We start from the raw sequence: 16,998 nt of genomic DNA, 5'->3' as shown, positions 1-16,998 counted from the left end.
CGTGCGTCTCCGCCCCGTATCTTTCCCACTATCCAATGGGGTTAGAGAACTGAGGCCACCCCGACACACCGCGGCCTCCTAGTACCGCCCCGGAGCCGCCTTCTCTGGGCTGAGTGGCACCGCGGCGCGGTGGCTGCCGGAAGCGATTCCGCAGAGGTTGACGGGATCGTGCTGATGTGGCCCCCCCTTCCCCCGCCCCGTCCCGGGATGTCGGAAGAAACCCGACAGAGCAAATTGGCTGCGGCCAAGAAAAAGGTAAAAACGTGCGGGCTCGCGGCTCCCTGACCCCTCCGAAGGCCGGGCCATGGCCAGAGTTTCTGTGCTGCCTCCAAGGCAACGGGGTGAGCCCCTCGGCGCCCCTTGGCGCCCCCCCCCCCCCCCGCCAACAAAGTCTTCGCAGCCAGTCCCGCCCCTCCGCTACCCCTCCGCCCCCCGGCTGCCCAGTCTCCGCCGCCTTCACTCGTCACCCCCAGGTGACTTTGGGCCGGTGACCCCCGGGGCTTCCCACACCAGGCTTGGCCTTCGTCTCCTGTCGCCCGGAACCGCACCTCCGCAGCTCCCTGGTCTCCCTAACTCCCGGACTCCGAAAACCTCGGTCCTGGCCTTTGCATTCCCCCCCATCCCCCGACTCAACGCGGAGCGGCTACTCGGGCGTTGCTAGGGATGAGTGCCATGTGGCTACGTCATAATGCCCCTCGGAACTGTCATTAGTGCCTAGAAAACTCGGTGTTAAATTTTACCACCCAGTTCCCACTGTGTTTTCACATCCTTTCCCGTCTCTCTGGGTCGCGGCACCAGCTTGAAAAAGGAGACTCGGGGGGATATGGGACCTAGATCGGACCTGGGTTTCAGGCTCCCTCACCTCTAGACTTGTACCCCCATCGTTTGATGTAAAAAGCCTACACTTCCCCCAGTGATCTCCAAACATTGACAGCATTTCTGGGTGGCCATGGGGAGAAGGTGTTTGGTTTAGTTTGGTTTTCTCCCAGGTCTCTTATCCAGAGAGACTTTCACATTTTTAATCCGAAGTTTCTACTTCACATTCTAATTTTCCATGATTCTGAGACTAGAGGGCCCGTCACTCAGCATTCAGTGCTCCTCTGAGGAGCACATCCAGGGAAACTGAACTTCACAACGGGGAATCTTTCACAAATCATCACCTCAACGTGGGGCAGCCCAAGTGCCACAGGATAAATATGGGACTGATAGATCAGTTTTGCTTGATTTTCTTGAGAGAGAAAAAACCTTTTATACTAATATATGTAGGGATGACATTCGCGTAGATTTGTATGATTATAATGGGCTTATCTCTGAAATGTGTTTGGGTTGTCCTCTTTCGGTTATGTTTCCAGAATCACTAGGGGTGTGTGTCTTCTCTACCTTCTGCCATCAGGATACATTGATGTAAAATTTTGAGAAGTACTGGTGTGCAGCTCTAATAGACATGGAAGAAGGGACCCTGATGTCTGATCAAATGATTACATTTCCTCTGCTGCTGCTGATTTTGCCCCCTAGCAGCTGCTGATTGATCTTGTAATCCCAGAACTCAGAGTCAGAAGGCTGAGTTTAAATTCCGTTGTTGCCTTTCATTGCCACCTTTTGCTCCTAGCCACATTATCAGTCCATTTCAAGTCATTGAGGACGACAGCCCTTGTAGGGTTGTTGTGGCATTAAATTAGAAGGCGAAGAGTATTTTGTAAACTTTGTAAAGTAGGATGTGGATCCAGGGGGCGTATAGTTCTCATGAGCCTCACTGCTTTTCCTTTTTACAGTTAAGGGAGTATCAGCAGAAGAACAGCCCTGGTGTTCCTGCAGGAGCTAAGAAAAAAAGAAAGATCAAGAATGGCAGTAGCCCTGAGACAACCACTTCTGGTGATTGTCCGTCACCTGAGGATGTGAGTCTTGCCTGACCGCCTTCCGGGGATGAGGCACTCAAGGGGCAACAATAGAGGGTAGTGGTTAAGATTGTGGAAGAAATGTCAGATATTGGCTAAGAAGTTTGGGTTTGAATTCTCCCTTTCTCTCTGCTAGGGATATGGTTTTAGGCAAATTGTTTAAGCTCGTTGGATCCCTGTTTCCACATTAGTAAAATTGGGGTAATACTGTCTTACACCAAGGAAGTTGAAATGAGATTGTCGTTGTTTTTATTATAATCCCCTAAAACAGGGCCTGGTGCAGAGTAAACTTTCAATAAAGTGTAGTTGCTAGTTGACTTAACTGCTCTCGTGATCTTCCCAAGCCTCATGGGGAAAGCCAGGCAGCTGCTTGCCCTCAGACTTTCCATTTAGAGGCCCCAGTAGAGCCCCAGAGTGTGGTGAGGAGAGGGCCTCAGGCACTTGGATTAGGAGACCATCTGAGTTTTAAGACCATCTTTGCCACCAGCTTGCTGGGCGGCCCTGGGAAAATCACTTCCTCCCCTGGGCCTCAGTTTCCTCATCTGTAAAATGATACTGGTGGATCAGATTGTTGCCTTTAAAGCTTATTTTTTAGCTGTAGCCCCTCTCCCGCCACTTCATTCAAGTGGACCCTGTTTCTGAAGTCTGGTTTTTAAAAGTCTAGGCCTGAGGGTCTAAGAAGCTATTAAGAGCTGCATTGTTCATCTGAGGAGCTATGTGACTGCATTGTTCAGGGGACTTCTCCATCTGTTTGTTTCCCTTGATTTCTGCCTTTGGCAAGGCAGCAAGTGGCTACTTGGAAAAATGACCCAGGCCTGTATTGATCCCTTCTGACCCCTTTCTCTCTTCTCCAGCATTCCGTTGCCCCAACCCGTGTCTTCTTCCTTCCTTGACTCTCTTGCCTCTCTAAGCCACTTTTCTCTTTTTCCCCTGCCCTTGTTTTTCCCTTTTCGCCTCCTGTAGATTCAGGACATTCTGGAGGTGCTGGTGTCCGACCTTAACCGCTCCAATGGGGTAGCGATCCCCCCATTGGACAAGTGGAAGGTGAGGCAGTGCCAAGACCCCCTCTCTGGCTTGCTCCCTCCCAGCTCTGCATGCCCTGAGGCGTCTTTGTTGTGGGGAAGACTTTGTCTCTGGCTTATTTTATGTTGCTGTCATTAACCCTCGGCCTGTTCACGTCTGCTGTTTCACCTGCTTGGTTGATTGGGTTCTTCCCCTTGCCTCCCCCCCAACCCTGCCCCCACCATCTTTTATCATCTTGGAGAAGGTGAGATGCTCCTTGGAGGTTAAAGGTAACTTGGGAATAGTTTCTGGAGCAGGTGTGTGGGATTAGGGCTCTTTGAGCCTTCAGTTTGAACGCCTGGTGGTGTTCTCAGACTAGGAGAGGTTAAATAAAACCATACCTTCAAATCTTGCCCCCTGGGCATCTGTCCCCAAAAGACCAGTAGACCACAAAGCAGTTTGTGATTTTTTTTTTTTTCAGTTCATCAGTTCCTTTTGGTTTGGCAGTAAGGAATGTAGGGTTAAGAGAAAAGGAGCTTACTTTATAATAGTTAGAAGGATTGAGGTTATTTTTTCAATGGAACTCACTGTAAGCGATGTGAGGTTCACCAAACACATGAGTGATCAGGACATTCTGGCCCTGTTCTCTTTTAAAAATCCACTGGACACAACTGTATTCAGTGGGACATTGAAAGCAGACAGCTAGTGCTAGGTGCTGGAGAAAACAGGTGAAAGAAGCAAGCCAGGACATGGCGGCATTCCAAATGCTCAACTGAGGCAGAGGTTCATCCTAAATGGATTCCAGGCTGGAGAGGGTGGCATTCGAAGCTGGTCTGAGGATTAGAAGTGGGGAGCATTCATCCATTTTGCGAGTACCCAGGCAGAGGATGTGGTCACAGGTAACGGCCAGGACTATGAGCTCACAGAGTATTTTCCAGAAAGAAGGGGAGCCTGGGATGCACCTGGACTAGGAGATGACCTCCTCCAGACATGATGTTGGCACTTCCTCCTTAATTAACTTCCTCGGGGAACATCTCCCAGGCCAGAGTAGGACTGGAAGGGGGCCAGGTCCTGCTGGAGATGGGCAGGGGGAGAGGGGTGGGGCCAGGGCCCTGGTGGCTGGGGTGAGAGAGTCTTAGCAGTCATCAGGACTGCTCACACCCAGTCACTCAGGTCTGTCCAGGTGCTGTGACTCACCCTGTTGGCCCTCAGAGGAGACACTGGGTGGCCCGGGGAGGGAACATGGGCCTCCAGGAGTCCCGAAGCCCTGGCCTGCATCCGTCTGCTCTCCTGGAAATGAAGACCCATAACCCCATGTTCCCTTCTTGTTTTATTTGTCATACTTTTTTTTTTTTGCTGCACTGTACAGCTTGTGGGATCTTAGTTCACCAACCAGGGATTATTAAACCCATGTCCTTTGCATTGGAAGCATGGAGTCTTAACCACTGGACCACCAGGGAAGTTCCCTTTCTTGTTGTTTTAAAATCCTCTCTATATCAATAACTGTTTCCCACTTAAGTTTTTTATTCTAGTAAAAGAAAAAAAACACTAGGCCTGTGATTACAGTATCCTAGGCAGAGCTGATGACATTTCCAGAAATGAGAAATAATGGATAGAAAAAAGTGTTTTTTTTTCTTTTTTAATGGAATGGGACATTTGAGGGGAGTGGACAATGTTTTTTGAAATTCCATACTTAGTTTTATGATTCAAAATTATGAAATAACTTGGTTGTTCACTAAATTGTCATATTCTGTATATTTCAGTCTTCAGACAAGTCCTTTTTTCCCCTTCTGAGCTCTCTTGTTTCTAATGCTAGGGATCCCTGAGCGCCAAGATGCCAGGAGGGACCTAGGGCTCCCCAGGGCCCATGGCTAAGAGTGTGCTCCCCCTGCCCCACCACTGAAGTCTCACTCCTCGCCAGCTGCCAAACCCCTACTCTTACCTATTAGATTCAGGAGTACAGGTTGGCAAGGCAACACCAGGTTCTGGGGTCAGAGGTCACAGTGAGGACAGTTACCATGCCGACAGTTTGATTCTTCTTCAGCTCCCCAGGCTCTGTGGCGCTTGCTCTAAGGCGGGCAGTAGATTTGAGTTTTCAGAGGCCAGGGCTGCGGCGTCCAGAGAGCAGGCTGCCTTTTCCCTCAGGAGAGGTGCAGCCTCTCCCTTCCAGATCCACCTTGGCTGGCCAGGCCTTGGCTGCCTGGCGCTCTTCCCTGGCCAAGCTTCAGCTAGTCAGTCCTCTGCAGTCTCACCTGTTGAATGGTAGCTCTCAGGAGCCAGCGGCTTGGACTCAGTGTCAGTCAGGCCTGAGCCTGGAGAGAGGCCCAGTGGGGCTCTGGTCAAGCAGGTGAATCCACCTGGGTAGGGGAAGAGGGGACTTCTCTGTGGCCCCTGGTCCTCAAACCCACAATTCTTCTCCAGGAGCCCAGTAGTAGACGTCTTCTCTCTGGTTTCTCAGCTGTTTTTGGTTGGGTAGGTGTTTAGGAGCTAGGAACTTAGGGTGGGGTAGTGGCCACAGTTTTCTTTCCACCTCCAGGAGCAGGAGGAGCCTTCTTGTTTGACGGCTTCTTTCCCAAAAAAGACATGACTCGGGGACACACCCAGTGGTTGGGAGGAGGGATGGAAGGGAGAGTAAGAAGGAGGCAGATGCTCTCTTCTTTATCACTGCCACGTTCTGCCCAGCAGGGTCCCGGGGGAGGGTCACTCTGGCACAGACTGACCCTCTGGAAAAGCAACGCCTGCTTCTCCCTGACCCGGCACGCTTTCCTCTTACCTGCTGCGGCTGCCGGAGGGCAGCCTGGCCCTGCCTCTGACTGAGCTCCACAGAGGATGACGCTCCATGTTCAGGAAGCAGGCCTCACTGCCCTTGCCCTGAGCCTCGGTCCAGAAGGCAGCAGAATGGCCCGAGTTCTAGGCGAGCCACAGCCACACCCCCGCGTGGCTCCCAGCACGTGTGACTGTCACGACTGCTCAACACCGGTCCTGCCAGCTCTGCACCCCTGCACTCATGACAGCGAGGCGCTCTTTGCCCTGCATGGCCCCCTAACCCCCTGCTCTGTTCTGTGACAGGCGCCCAAAGACCGCGCCGCTCCTGTTACACCATCTGCTGATGACACCGTGTCACCTGGCGGTGTCCCTTCCCCCAGTGCTAGTCCCCCCCGTGTCACTAGCATGGCATCAACTCAGGTTTGTGCCTCTTCCCCCTTGGCCCGCTCTGTGTTCACCCCCTCCTGTCTCCTGGAGGACTGGACCTCCTGTGGACCCTCGTCCTTTTTTTCCAGGTATCTTGGCTCTGTGAGCCAGGTGCCCTTCCTGAGGACTGGGATGGGGGAGCCCAAAACCAGACTCCCCTTAAGCTTCAGGGAGGTGGAAAGTGGTCGGAATGAGCTTGGTGCCTGTAGGTGGTTCCTCCTAAAACTTGAATGACCAATTCCTGTGTTTCTTCCCAAACAGAACCATGATGCTGACAACGGTTCTGGTCCCATTGATGAAAGCACGTGAGTGTCTCCCACGGGGGCACCAGTCCCTAGGCCACCGCCCCGTGACCCCCCCTTTCCCATCGAGCCTCCTGCACCCCTGACTGCTGTGTTCATCCCCAGATCCTTTTCATCCACTGAGAGCCTGCGACAGCTGTCTCAGCAGCTCAACGGTCTTGTGTCCGAGGTACCCCGAAAACTGGAGCTCGGCATGGGTTAGAGTAGGAGGGAAAATATGATAGAAAGAAACTGAGGCAGAGACTCCCCAAAGGAAGGGAAGATCCCGGGACTGGGCAGCTTGGCTGGATAATGTTTAGCTGATCATTACTTCTCTGGGTCTCCTCTTTGAAGCCATGCAAATGAAGGGGTTGGATGATGAGATTGGTTACATCGTTTGATCCTGTAGATGAGAGCTCTTTGGGAGGGGAGGGACAAGGGGGAGCTAAGAACCAGGAGAAACTGGCACAGGGAGGGATTAAGGGGCAGGAGGCAAGTTAGGCAGAACAGGAAATGTTACCAGTTGATGGGGAAGGCAAGATGCTGGAGGGGGTCAGAGAACATCTCCATGTGAGCCCTTTCGTCTCTCCTAGTCTTCGTCTTACATCAATGGGGAGGGCCTAGCATCTCCTGCTAATATAAAGAATCTGGAGGTAAGTGGGCCTGCACCTTGGCCCAGTGACCCTGCAGGCCAGCCCTGCCCCTCACCTCCTCCCATGGCGGGGGCTGGGTGCCCCACCCAGCTGAGACAGCCCAGACACCCCCCAACCCTAATGATTGCTCTCTCTACCTCTCCCCCACCCCTCCTCCACCTCCTCCTCCTCTCTGCATGCGCCTCAGAGCCGGTACCAAGAACTATCAGTAGCCCTGGACTCCAGCAATCTAAAAAACAAACAACTCAGTAGCAAGATAGAGGAATTGGTAAGAGTCCGGTGTTGTCCCCTGATCCATGCTGCCAATATGGGGCTCCGGTCTCACCTTGGGGCTCTTGAAGAAAGGGGCTGGGGGTCCCTGGTGCCAAGGGAGAAGGGGGTGCTGGGAGGCCTAGGTCTCAGCTGGAGGGACCCCGGAGCATGGCATGCAGCATGGCTCTCTCTGTGGCTGCCCTCTTTGCCTGTTCTGTTCTCCAGACACCTCTGCTCGAGTCCTCCCCACCTTGCCATGGGTCTGTTGCCTGTAGGGGAGGCACTAGCTTGACTGGTGTGTTCCAGCCCCGACCCGGCCCCTGATTTGTTCCGACTTCGACCTTGGACAAGTCACCTCTCCTCCTTGGCCTTTAGTTTCCTGAGGAGGTAGAATCAGAGGGTGTCCAAGGTCCCTTTTAAGCCCAAAAAAAGGTTTCAAGGTCCTTTTCATTCATGTATCAGTGTTGTTAAGAACAGAACCTGGCCTGTGATGTGTTTGCTCAGCGAACATTCCTTGAGTGCGAGCTGGCAGAGGGTGGTCTTCACCTTCTCAGACTCCATTTCTAGAGGTTTATGTCATTGTCCCTTCAAGGGAATCAGATCCAGACTCTCGCTGCTGTAGCCATGAGCAAAACCTGCCAAGGCTCAAAGTCTCTTAGCTTGAGAAGCGTTCATTCGTTTGTGTCCCCATGAACCCTCCCTTTCTAACCCCTTCCTGGCCCCTGCCTGCAGCCCCTCCTCCTTGGTCTGAGGATCGTGGGGAAGGAGGACAACCTCAGTCACCTTCCTTTGCCTCTCCCCACAGAAACAAGAGAACCAGGAAACTTTGGATCAACTGGAAAAAGTAATGTGATTTCTTTGTTTCTTCCATGGTTAATGGGGCTTCCCTGGTGGCTCAGTGGTAAAGAATCCACCTGCCAATGCAGGAGATGAGGATTCAATCCCTGGGTCAGGAAGATCCCCTGGAAAAGGAGGTGGCAACCCACTCCATTGTTCTTGTCTGGGAAATCCCAGGGACAGAGTTAGCCTTTCGGGCTACAGTCCATGGGGTCGCAAAAGAGTCAGATACAACTTAGCGACTAAACAACCAATGGCTGATGGGTTTGGGGGAGGATTCAGATGTAGAGGACCATTCTCCTCTTGGCTGCTTACAGCCTGGAGGAATAGGGGGCTTCCCCCTTTGCCTCCTCCCCGGTCTTCCACTCCCAGGGCGCCGATTATCTGTTCTCATTGGTGGGCCTGTCCTAGGCCTGTCGTGGCATCCCTGGGTGGGGCACATGTCCTTTTCCCTTTCACTTTTGCCTCCTCCCAGTAAGAGTTGTTTTCTTCTCTCTTTCTGCAGGAAAAGAAGGAATTTGAGCAGAAGCTCGCAAAGGAACAGGGGGCTCTGCGAGAGCAGTTGCAGGTGAGCAGACTCTTCCAGGGTCCCTTGTGGCCCCCAGGAAACATTGCTTTTCCACATTGTCAGCACTCGTTTGGCCTTTCTCCCAAAGGTCCACATTCAGACTATCGGGATTCTGGTGTCAGAGAAGACGGAGTTACAGACAGCTCTGGCTCACACCCAGCAGGCAGCCAGGCAGAAAGCAGGTGGGAATCTAGGCACCCTTTTACCCTTGAGCTGGCTAGGCCTTTGGTGGGATTCCTTCTCTGGACTTCCCCTCTCTGCTGTCATTTCAGGGGAGTCAGAGGATCTTGCTACCCGCCTGCAGTCTTCCAGGCAGCGCGTGGGAGAGCTGGAGCGGACGCTGTCTGCCGTCTCCACGCAGCAGAAGCAGGCCGACAGGGTGAGCCCAGCAGCCTGCCCATCCCCTGGAGGTCACGTGGAAGGGTTGTGAGCCTAAAGGTCTCTCCGGCAGGATGGAATGACTGGCTGCCCAGACGGCAGCACTGTCCGTTTCTTGCTGCGTTAGAGTTGTGTGGTTGTGAAACGCGATCTGGACATGAGTTGGTTGCCATGGGCGAGTTGTGGGGAGGAGCTAGGGAGTGCCACCTAGAGCGAGCACTAGATGAGCCCAGACCCTGAGTGTCAGCCAGCCCTGCCTTTAACTGCATGGGCTCTGGCTCAGGTGCTGGGTGTTCAGGCTGTGAAGGTCCAGATCAGTATTTTTAGTCCATGACCACACTAAAAAGGGAGGAGTACATGTGTGTAATATACATGACATGTCGGAAAGGACTCATGTAAAACCCAAGCAAGGGACTTCCCTGGTGGTCCAGAGGCTGAGACTGTGTGCTCGCAGTGCAGGAGGGAACTAGATCCCACATGCTGCAACTAAGACCCAGCGCAGCCAAAGAAATATTTTTAAAAAGCCCAAGGGAGAGGAATAGGGTGGCTTAGAGACCTGTCGCTTTTGTACCTTCTGAGTTTGGGGCTAAGTGAATGTCCCATCCATTCAAAAAATGAACAAAAGATTACAATGCATTTTAATTCATCCCTCGTGGTCATGCCCTAACCCCAGGGCCAAAAGCAAGGTTGAAGAATCCCAGGTCTAAGTGATTTTAGGCGAGCTCCTTAATCTCTAATATTCCCCATTCACTGATAAAATGGAGATAGCAGCTGCCTCCACGGTGATTGTGAGTTGGAAATGGGAATGTTGGCTAAGAAAGTGTTCAGAAAAGGTTCAGAGGTGATGCTGCTAACAGTGAAAACGGTGGCCGGCCCAGAGTCAGACCACCCCACCTTCCTCTTCCAACCTTCCTGAGTCCTTACTAAAACCAAAGGAGAGCATGAGCTTGGATGAGCTTTGAAAAAACGTAAAGGCCTCACACCAGGTGAGGACGTGTTGCTGGGAGCCGTTCTGTTGCTGTAGTTGGGCTGCATTTTCTGCCTGCCTTCTCCTGACCTCGCCTTTCTGTGTTCGCAGTACAACAAAGAATTAACCAGAGAGCGAGATGCCCTCAAGCTGGAATTATACAAGAACAAGTAGGATGGGGGGTGATGGGGGGGACTGGGAAGTGGGGGAGATCCAAGGGAGTGGGGTGAGAAAGAGGGTACATGTTTGGACGTGTGCAGAGCCAGGCTGTCAGTCAGCCATGCCCCTAAACCCCTGCTATGGCCTCAGGCAGCTCGTGTCTTCTCTCTGGGCTGCCACTTGAGACTTCTGGTGCTGGGGTCCCTTCCAAAGTGACTTTAATGGCAGGAGTAGTGGGTGGATCATGGGAGCGTTCCTCTCTGTTCAGTACTCACACCTCCCTCCATTGCCTCTGGCCGCAGTAAGAACAACGAGGACTTGAAGCAGCAAAACTCAGAGCTGGAGGAGAAGCTGCGGCTCCTGGCGATAGAGAAGTCAGCCATGCAGCTGGGCATGGAGGATCTGCAGAAGAAGCTGGAGATGTCGGAGCTGCTGCTGCAGCAGGTAGGGCTGAAGCCCTGGGGTGTGCAGGCCCCACCTGGCAGGGCCAGGGCCTCTCAGGGTCATTGTGGTGCCCTCCGACCAGGAACCAGAAAGTTTGGATCCTTGTTCTGGTTCTGCCATAGACTTCTCTAGAGACAAGAGAAAAACCAGGACCTTGCCCAGATCTCAGGAATCTGATACGGCTTATTTATTTATATATATATATTTTTAAAGCATCCTAGTTGAAAACCGTTGTTTTATGGATGATGTTGGGTTGGCCAAATAGGTCCTTTGAGTTTTTCCATAATATTGCATGGAAAAACCTGAACAAACTTTTTGACCAAACCAATAGTTGTAAGGCCAGCCCATGAGTTTCTGCTTCCTTCCTCTCGGATGCCAAGCCTCCAGGTAGACAGTGCCCAGGTCAGTTTCTTCTTCATTGTTTTGGCATGCCCAGCAAATTTCTGCCTTCGTGCCACCTGTAAGGGTATGGTTAAAGTATGCCATGTTCATATATTGGAGTACTATGTAACCATTATAAAAACTTAAAGTTATCTTGTTTTCAGCAAAATGAAATTAAGTTGCAGAACCATATATGATACTATCCCTGGTACTATGCATCAATGAAGCATGTTTGCATACCTGTGGAAAAGGGTCAAGAAGGATACACACTGGATTGGGGAGGTTGGGAAACTTTGAACACTTACTATCAGAATTGTTCATGTTGAGTATTTAGTGAAAATAAAGCTTGTAGACATGGTACTAACAATATTAAGGATAACCCTGAGTTGTACATTGACCTTTTGGGGGTGGGCGTTGCGTGGATCAGCCTGGGCCCCCTGATCTAATCTCGTTTCTCACCATCCAGTTTTCTAGTCAACCTGCCCCTGATAGCAGCCAGCAGTTACAGCAGGCCCTGGAGGAGAGGGCACAGCTGGAGACCCACGTGGAGCAGGTGAGGCTTTACAGAGGGAGGGGTACAGGAGACCCCAGGTGACAGCCCCTGCTAACTTCTGCACCCCTCTCACAGCTGAAGGATTTGCTGAAGCAGCTGCAGGCAGAGAGAGACCAGTATGTGACAAACCTGAAGGAGGAGAGTGCCATGTGGCAGCAGAAGATGCAGCAGGTGCTGGACCAGGTGAGGCGTGGCCTTCGATCCCCCCCGCCCCCTCCACCTTGGATAGGTCACTTGGTCTTCCTGGGCATCATGTCATTTGCTGTGCATAGCTGGAGGTGGACGTGTGTATCTGGAGGTGGGGGTGGACAGGGGTACGGTCACCCAGCCCATACTTGACCTCTCCTTCCATGTGCGCCCCCGCCCCAACCTTGGTGCTTTGAGCAGATGAGCAAGTTGAAGGAAGAAAAGGAGCGCAGTGTGTGTCAGGCTCAGGAGCTGGAGACCAGCTTGGCCGAACTGAGGAACCAGATCGGTGAGCTGGGCCCCAGGGACCTGGGGATGGAGGCCGGTGTTGGGGCTGGTGAGGGTGGCCGAGATTGGAGGTGGGTGGATGGAAGGGCATCATGGCCCAGGGAAAGAGGTCCATACCAGCAGTTGGCAAGGCTTGCAACTTCTCTCAGCCTCAGTGTCCCCATCTGCAAAAAAGGGGTGAAGTGTGCCCACTGTGGTCTGAAGCATAAAGAGCTCTGAACGTGTCTTGAAAGATTGAGCCAGGAATCCAAGATTGGGGGCAAGGAGGCCGAGTTAGGAGCTGTGGACCCCGAAGAGGGTGCTTTCGACGCGGCCCAGCCAAGAGACCCTGATGGTGTGCTCCCTTCCTCAGCTGCGCCCCCGCCCCAGGAGCCCCCGGCAGGGCCCTCGGAGGCAGAACAGTGGCTGCAGGCAGAGACTGAGCGGCTCCAGAAGGAACTAGAGAGCCTCGCTGGGCAGCTGCAGGTGCAGGTTAAGGACAACGAAAGTCTGAGTCACCTGAACCAGGAGCAGGAGCAGCGGCTGCTGGAGCTGGAGCGAGAGGCCGAGTGCTGGGGGGAGCAGGCAGAGGAGCGCAAGCAGATTCTGGAGAGCATGCAGAGCGACCGCACCACCATCAGCCGCGCGCTCTCCCAGAACCGCGAGCTCAAGGAGCAGCTGGCCGAGCTGCAGAATGGATTCGTCAAGCTGGTGTGCAGCCCTGCCTGCCCAGCCCACTCTCCTCCCTGGCTAAGCCCTTTGGGGGTGGGGTGAGACACTTAACCCCTCTGGCAGCCTTGGTTTTCCCACCTGTAAAATGGGTGATATGGACCTTTCATGACTGGTGCCCACAGAGGCACCCTGGGAGCCAGAAAGCCCTGCTTGGAGGGATGTGGGAGGGTGTGGAGGTGGGTGGACTTTCCTACCTGGCTCCACACTTCCCTGAGCTGTGGGAGCTGGACACCAGGTTTTGGAGTCTCCAGCTGCGTTGGTTGGCCACTCACTGCCCCTCTCTATGCAGTCCAATGAGAACATGGAGATTACCAGTGCGCTACAGTCCGAGCAGCACGTCAAGAAGGAGCTGGCCAAGAAGCTGGGCCAGCTGCAGGAGAAGCTGGGGGAACTGAAGGAGACGGTAACCCCTGCCCCCAAAGGAAGGGCTAGGAGACAGGCACCCCCCCAGGCAGGGGAGTAGGGGGCAGCCAGAACAGGTGACCCTGGGGTCCTTCAGAGCCTGTGACTGATACCCCCTGGCCTCTGACTTTCAGAGTTGGGTAGCCCTATGCCGTAGATCCGTGTCCCTGCTAGAGGCATCAAACCCGTAATTAGAGAAAAGAGACATACAGTGGCTAGCTCCTTGGGTTCAGCCCTGAATTCCAACCTTGCATCTCTAAGGCTCAGTTTCCTTATATTAAAAGGAAGTTAGTATTTGTCTCCTAGAAGCATTGGGGATTAAAGGAGAATCCTGCAGGGGAAGCTGCAGGCATTCAAGTGTGGACCTCACAGCTGTTGGCCGGAAAAGCTGTTCTGCTTTTCCACTCATCCATAGCCTCGAGTTAAGATAGAAAGACGCTTGCTATGAGGGGTGAGGCTGGGTGAAGGCGGCACGGGGCTCTGGACGAGGAAGCCGGGACCCGGGCAACCGGCAAAGCCCTGTGCAGTGTCCGTCTACGACTGAGGGGTCTATGCCCGGCCTCCCTGGCCCAGGGGCTCAGACTGTGGAAGCAAGCCACCCCCTGCCCTCAGCCCCCGGGGTCATCACCCCGCCCCCACCCTCACCCCCTGGGGTCTGCCCGCAGGTGGAGGTGAAGCGCCAGGAGGTTCAAGATCTGCAGCAGCAGCGGGACGAGTACCTGAACCACCTGCAGCATTACGTGGCCGCCTGCCAGCTGCATGTGGCCGCCTACCAGCAGCTGGCCTTGGAGAAGGAGGCGCTGCACAAGCAGGTGCTACTGCAGACCCAGCTCATGGACCGGCTGCAGCACGAGGAAGTCCAGGGCAAGGTGGCGATGGAGGTGGCCCGCCAGGAGTTACAGGAGACCCAGGTGAGGGCGTCGGGGCGCTGGGCCCCTGAGAGGGAAGGCCTGTGGCCTGTGTCCCTCCTCACTCTCTTGCCTGGCCCCTTAGGAGCGCCTGGAAGCTGCCAACCAGCAGAACCAGCAGCTTCAGGCCCAGCTGACCATCATGGCTGTGCCTGGGGAAGGTCAGTGGGGAGGCCTGGAGGGAGGACACTGGCCTGAGGAGCAGGGGGACGTCTGGTAGCATGGCACTGAGTTGTTTTTCAGCCCTGAGTTAGATGAGGCCATGGGGATGGTGGGTCCTCTTCCCCCGGCCACTGGCTGGCCCAGGGCTGCAGAGTGAGGTTGGGGGCAGAGCTGGGCTCCGAGCTTTCTTCCAGGCCTGCTCCGCCTCCGTGGTCGGGGGGTCTGAAGACCCCCGTCTGTCCCCAACAGGAGACGGACTGGACACTGAGGAGCAGGATGAGGAGGCTCCAAGGCCTAAGCTGAATGTGCCGGAGGAGCTGGAGAGCCGAGAGGCCCTGGTGAGCGGACCTCCCCGCTCCTCACCTGTCTCACTCCCCCCACCGCCACCCTACCCCACCCCCAGTGGTTCCTCTCAGACACTCTTCTTTGCGGTTTCTTCCCTCCATCTCTGGTCGTCCCCCAACCTCCCCTGGGAGCCATGGTCAGCCAGCATGTCATCCTCCAACCACAGGTGTGCGCCCCGAGACCCCGAGAAGAGGCATGTCTCTCTGCCTGCCCGCCCACCCCTCTCTGGTCCTGCATGTCTGCCACAAAAGCACATGTGCCCTCTCCCCCGCAGGTGGAATTTTTCCACTCGGCCTTGGCCAGTGCTGAGGATGAGCAGGCCCGGCTACGCGGGCAGTTGAAGGAGCAGAAGCTACGCTGCCAGCGCCTCTGTCACCTGGCAGCTGCAGCCCAGGACGGGGTGGAAAAGGAGGCCCCTGCCCCCAGGACTGGGGGAGACAGTGTGCCCGCGGAGGCCCACCAGGCCCTCCAGGTGGCCATGGACAAGCTGCAGGTGCGTGAGCTGCCCCCCAGTGGGGTCCAGGAAGGGTGGGGCCCCCTGTGGGCAGGTCGCTGCTGAGCCCTGACCCTGCCCTTCTGCCCTCAGGGCCGCTTTACGGAGCTCATGCAGGAGAAAGTAGATCTGAAGGAGCGGGTGGAGGAGCTGGAGCATCGCTGTATCCAGCTGTCTGGAGAGACGGACACTATTGGTGAGTGGGGAGGCGGGGCCCGGGGCAGGGGGGCTGGATGCGGGCAGCACCACATTGCCTCTGAGCCACGTCTGCCCTCCCCGCCTCCTGCAGGAGAATATATCGCCCTCTATCAGAGTCAGAGGGCGGTACTGAAGGCCCGCCATCAGGAGAAGGAAGAGTACATTAGCCGGCTGGCTCAGGACAAGGAGGAGATGAAGGTAGGGGTCCTTCTGCCCGTCTCTACAGGCCGGGGTGGGGTGCGGCGGGGCTGCTGAGTACTTCTCCCTCCAGGTGAAGCTGTTGGAGCTCCAGGAACTGGTTTTATGCCTGGTGGGTGAACGAAATGAATGGTATGGCAAATTCCTGGCTGCCCAGAAACCTGCTGGTGAGCCCACTACAGCACCCCACACCTGCCAGGAGCCCAGCACTGCTGACAATGAGGGTGGTGAGTAGTAGCACCCTTGGGGTACTGGTAGGCAGGCAGGGGTGAGCTGGCACACCACTCTAAGCTCTGCTGCCCTCTCTCCCCAAAGGTCTCCAGGAGGTGAGCCTCGCCGACAATGTGGAGCCCCCCCAGGGGACCCTGCAGGGCCAGACCACCCCTGAAAACCCCACCGCACAACAGATCATGCAGCTGCTGCGTGAGATCCAGAACCCCCAGGAGCACCCAGGCTTGGGCAGCAACCCTTGCATCCCCTTCTTCTACCGAGCTGACGACAATGACGAAGTGAAGATCATGGTGATCTAGTGGCCTGACACCGGCAGGCAGAGACCACAGACATGGGGCCGGGGGCTTTGCCCCCACCTGTCCCTGCCTCCTTGTCCCTCTTTCCTGCCCCCCCCCCCCATCCCTAGACTAGCACGCTGAAACCCTTGAAGAAAGGGGTATAAGCCCCCCGTCAAATGAGGGGAGACAAACAGGTGCAAGCCCCTTGCCATCTTGGCCAGGGCTGTGTCTTGATCTTGATCTCTGGACTGCTACTAGTTCCAGAGAGAAACAAAGAGCCAGAGGCTCAATTAAAGGCAGTTTATTTAAGAGGCGGGCCTTCTTGGGGAGCAGGGGCTCCCTGGTGGCTTCCTCACCCCTACCAAGCAGTCCTTTCAGAGGGGCTCATGCATCCTCTATTCAGAGGCACTTTGGGGCCAAGTGCCCCCTCCTTGCCCAGCTTGACAACTGGGCAGCACTCTCACAGGCCTTGGGACAGTTGGGCAAATTGAGGCCAGGCAAGGACATAAGCTGGTGGCAGAGTGGGCTCCCTCCCCAGTGTTTATACTGTAACTCTGTAACATTTTGTATATTCTGGAGGTAGGGCAGCACCCCCGTATCTCAGCGGAGGTTGGAGCTGGTGAATGGGGAGGAACTTCTATTAAATATTTGGGGCTGGGGAAACTTATTTATTAATAGTATAGGGTAGAGAGAGAAGGTGGAGGCGGGGACGGGTTTGTGCCCGGGTGATTCGACTCCTGTTTCGTTTCACTTTTTATTTCTGAATAAATAAATTTAGCCATACTGCTTGTCCTGGTGTGTGCCTTTTTCCTGTCTCTGGGTCCTGGGGTCTGTGCCATGAGCACTGAACAGGGAGCAGGTCCTGCCAACAGAGGGCAGGCTTCTAGTTGTGCCAATCTCCAGGGTGTCTGGGCACATCCAGTGGGGCTGTTAGAGATCTTTTGAGGCCTGTTACCCACTGCTGCCTGGTGAAGCCTGGGGGACCCCAGGGGGACTCCAGAGGGGCTCTCAGGGGCCATCCTGCCTTAATAGCGGA

General features: G+C 54.7%; 1 protein-coding gene across 3 annotated transcripts; it reads left to right on the top strand.

The window, feature by feature from the left end:
- The first annotated feature begins 145 nt into the window (after positions 1-145).
- Positions 146-16,753, top strand: GOLGA2 (golgin A2). Of its 3 annotated transcripts, XM_052647609.1 has the most exons (27): positions 146-255; positions 1,773-1,895; positions 2,859-2,939; positions 5,967-6,083; positions 6,351-6,394; positions 6,497-6,560; positions 6,964-7,023; positions 7,211-7,291; positions 8,081-8,119; positions 8,618-8,680; positions 8,769-8,862; positions 8,953-9,059; positions 10,137-10,195; positions 10,487-10,628; positions 11,476-11,562; positions 11,638-11,745; positions 11,950-12,037; positions 12,389-12,726; positions 13,037-13,150; positions 13,815-14,060; positions 14,143-14,218; positions 14,469-14,557; positions 14,839-15,057; positions 15,151-15,253; positions 15,347-15,453; positions 15,527-15,680; positions 15,769-16,753. In XM_052647609.1, the coding sequence occupies exons 1-27, from the start codon at positions 175-177 to the stop codon at positions 15,981-15,983; spliced, it is 3,099 nt and encodes a 1,032-aa protein (XP_052503569.1). In that variant the 5' UTR covers positions 146-174; the 3' UTR covers positions 15,984-16,753. The 3 variants fall into 3 exon arrangements, with proteins under 3 accessions (XP_052503569.1, XP_052503571.1, XP_052503570.1); XM_052647611.1 differs by lacking the exon at positions 5,967-6,083; XM_052647610.1 differs by lacking the exon at positions 7,211-7,291.
- Positions 16,754-16,998: the final 245 nt, after the last annotated feature.

This window comes from Budorcas taxicolor, chromosome 11 (assembly GCF_023091745.1).
Source record: "Budorcas taxicolor isolate Tak-1 chromosome 11, Takin1.1, whole genome shotgun sequence".
In the NCBI taxonomy this organism is placed as follows: domain Eukaryota; kingdom Metazoa; phylum Chordata; class Mammalia; order Artiodactyla; family Bovidae; genus Budorcas; species Budorcas taxicolor.
This window is presented reverse-complemented; position numbering and strand designations above follow the sequence as displayed.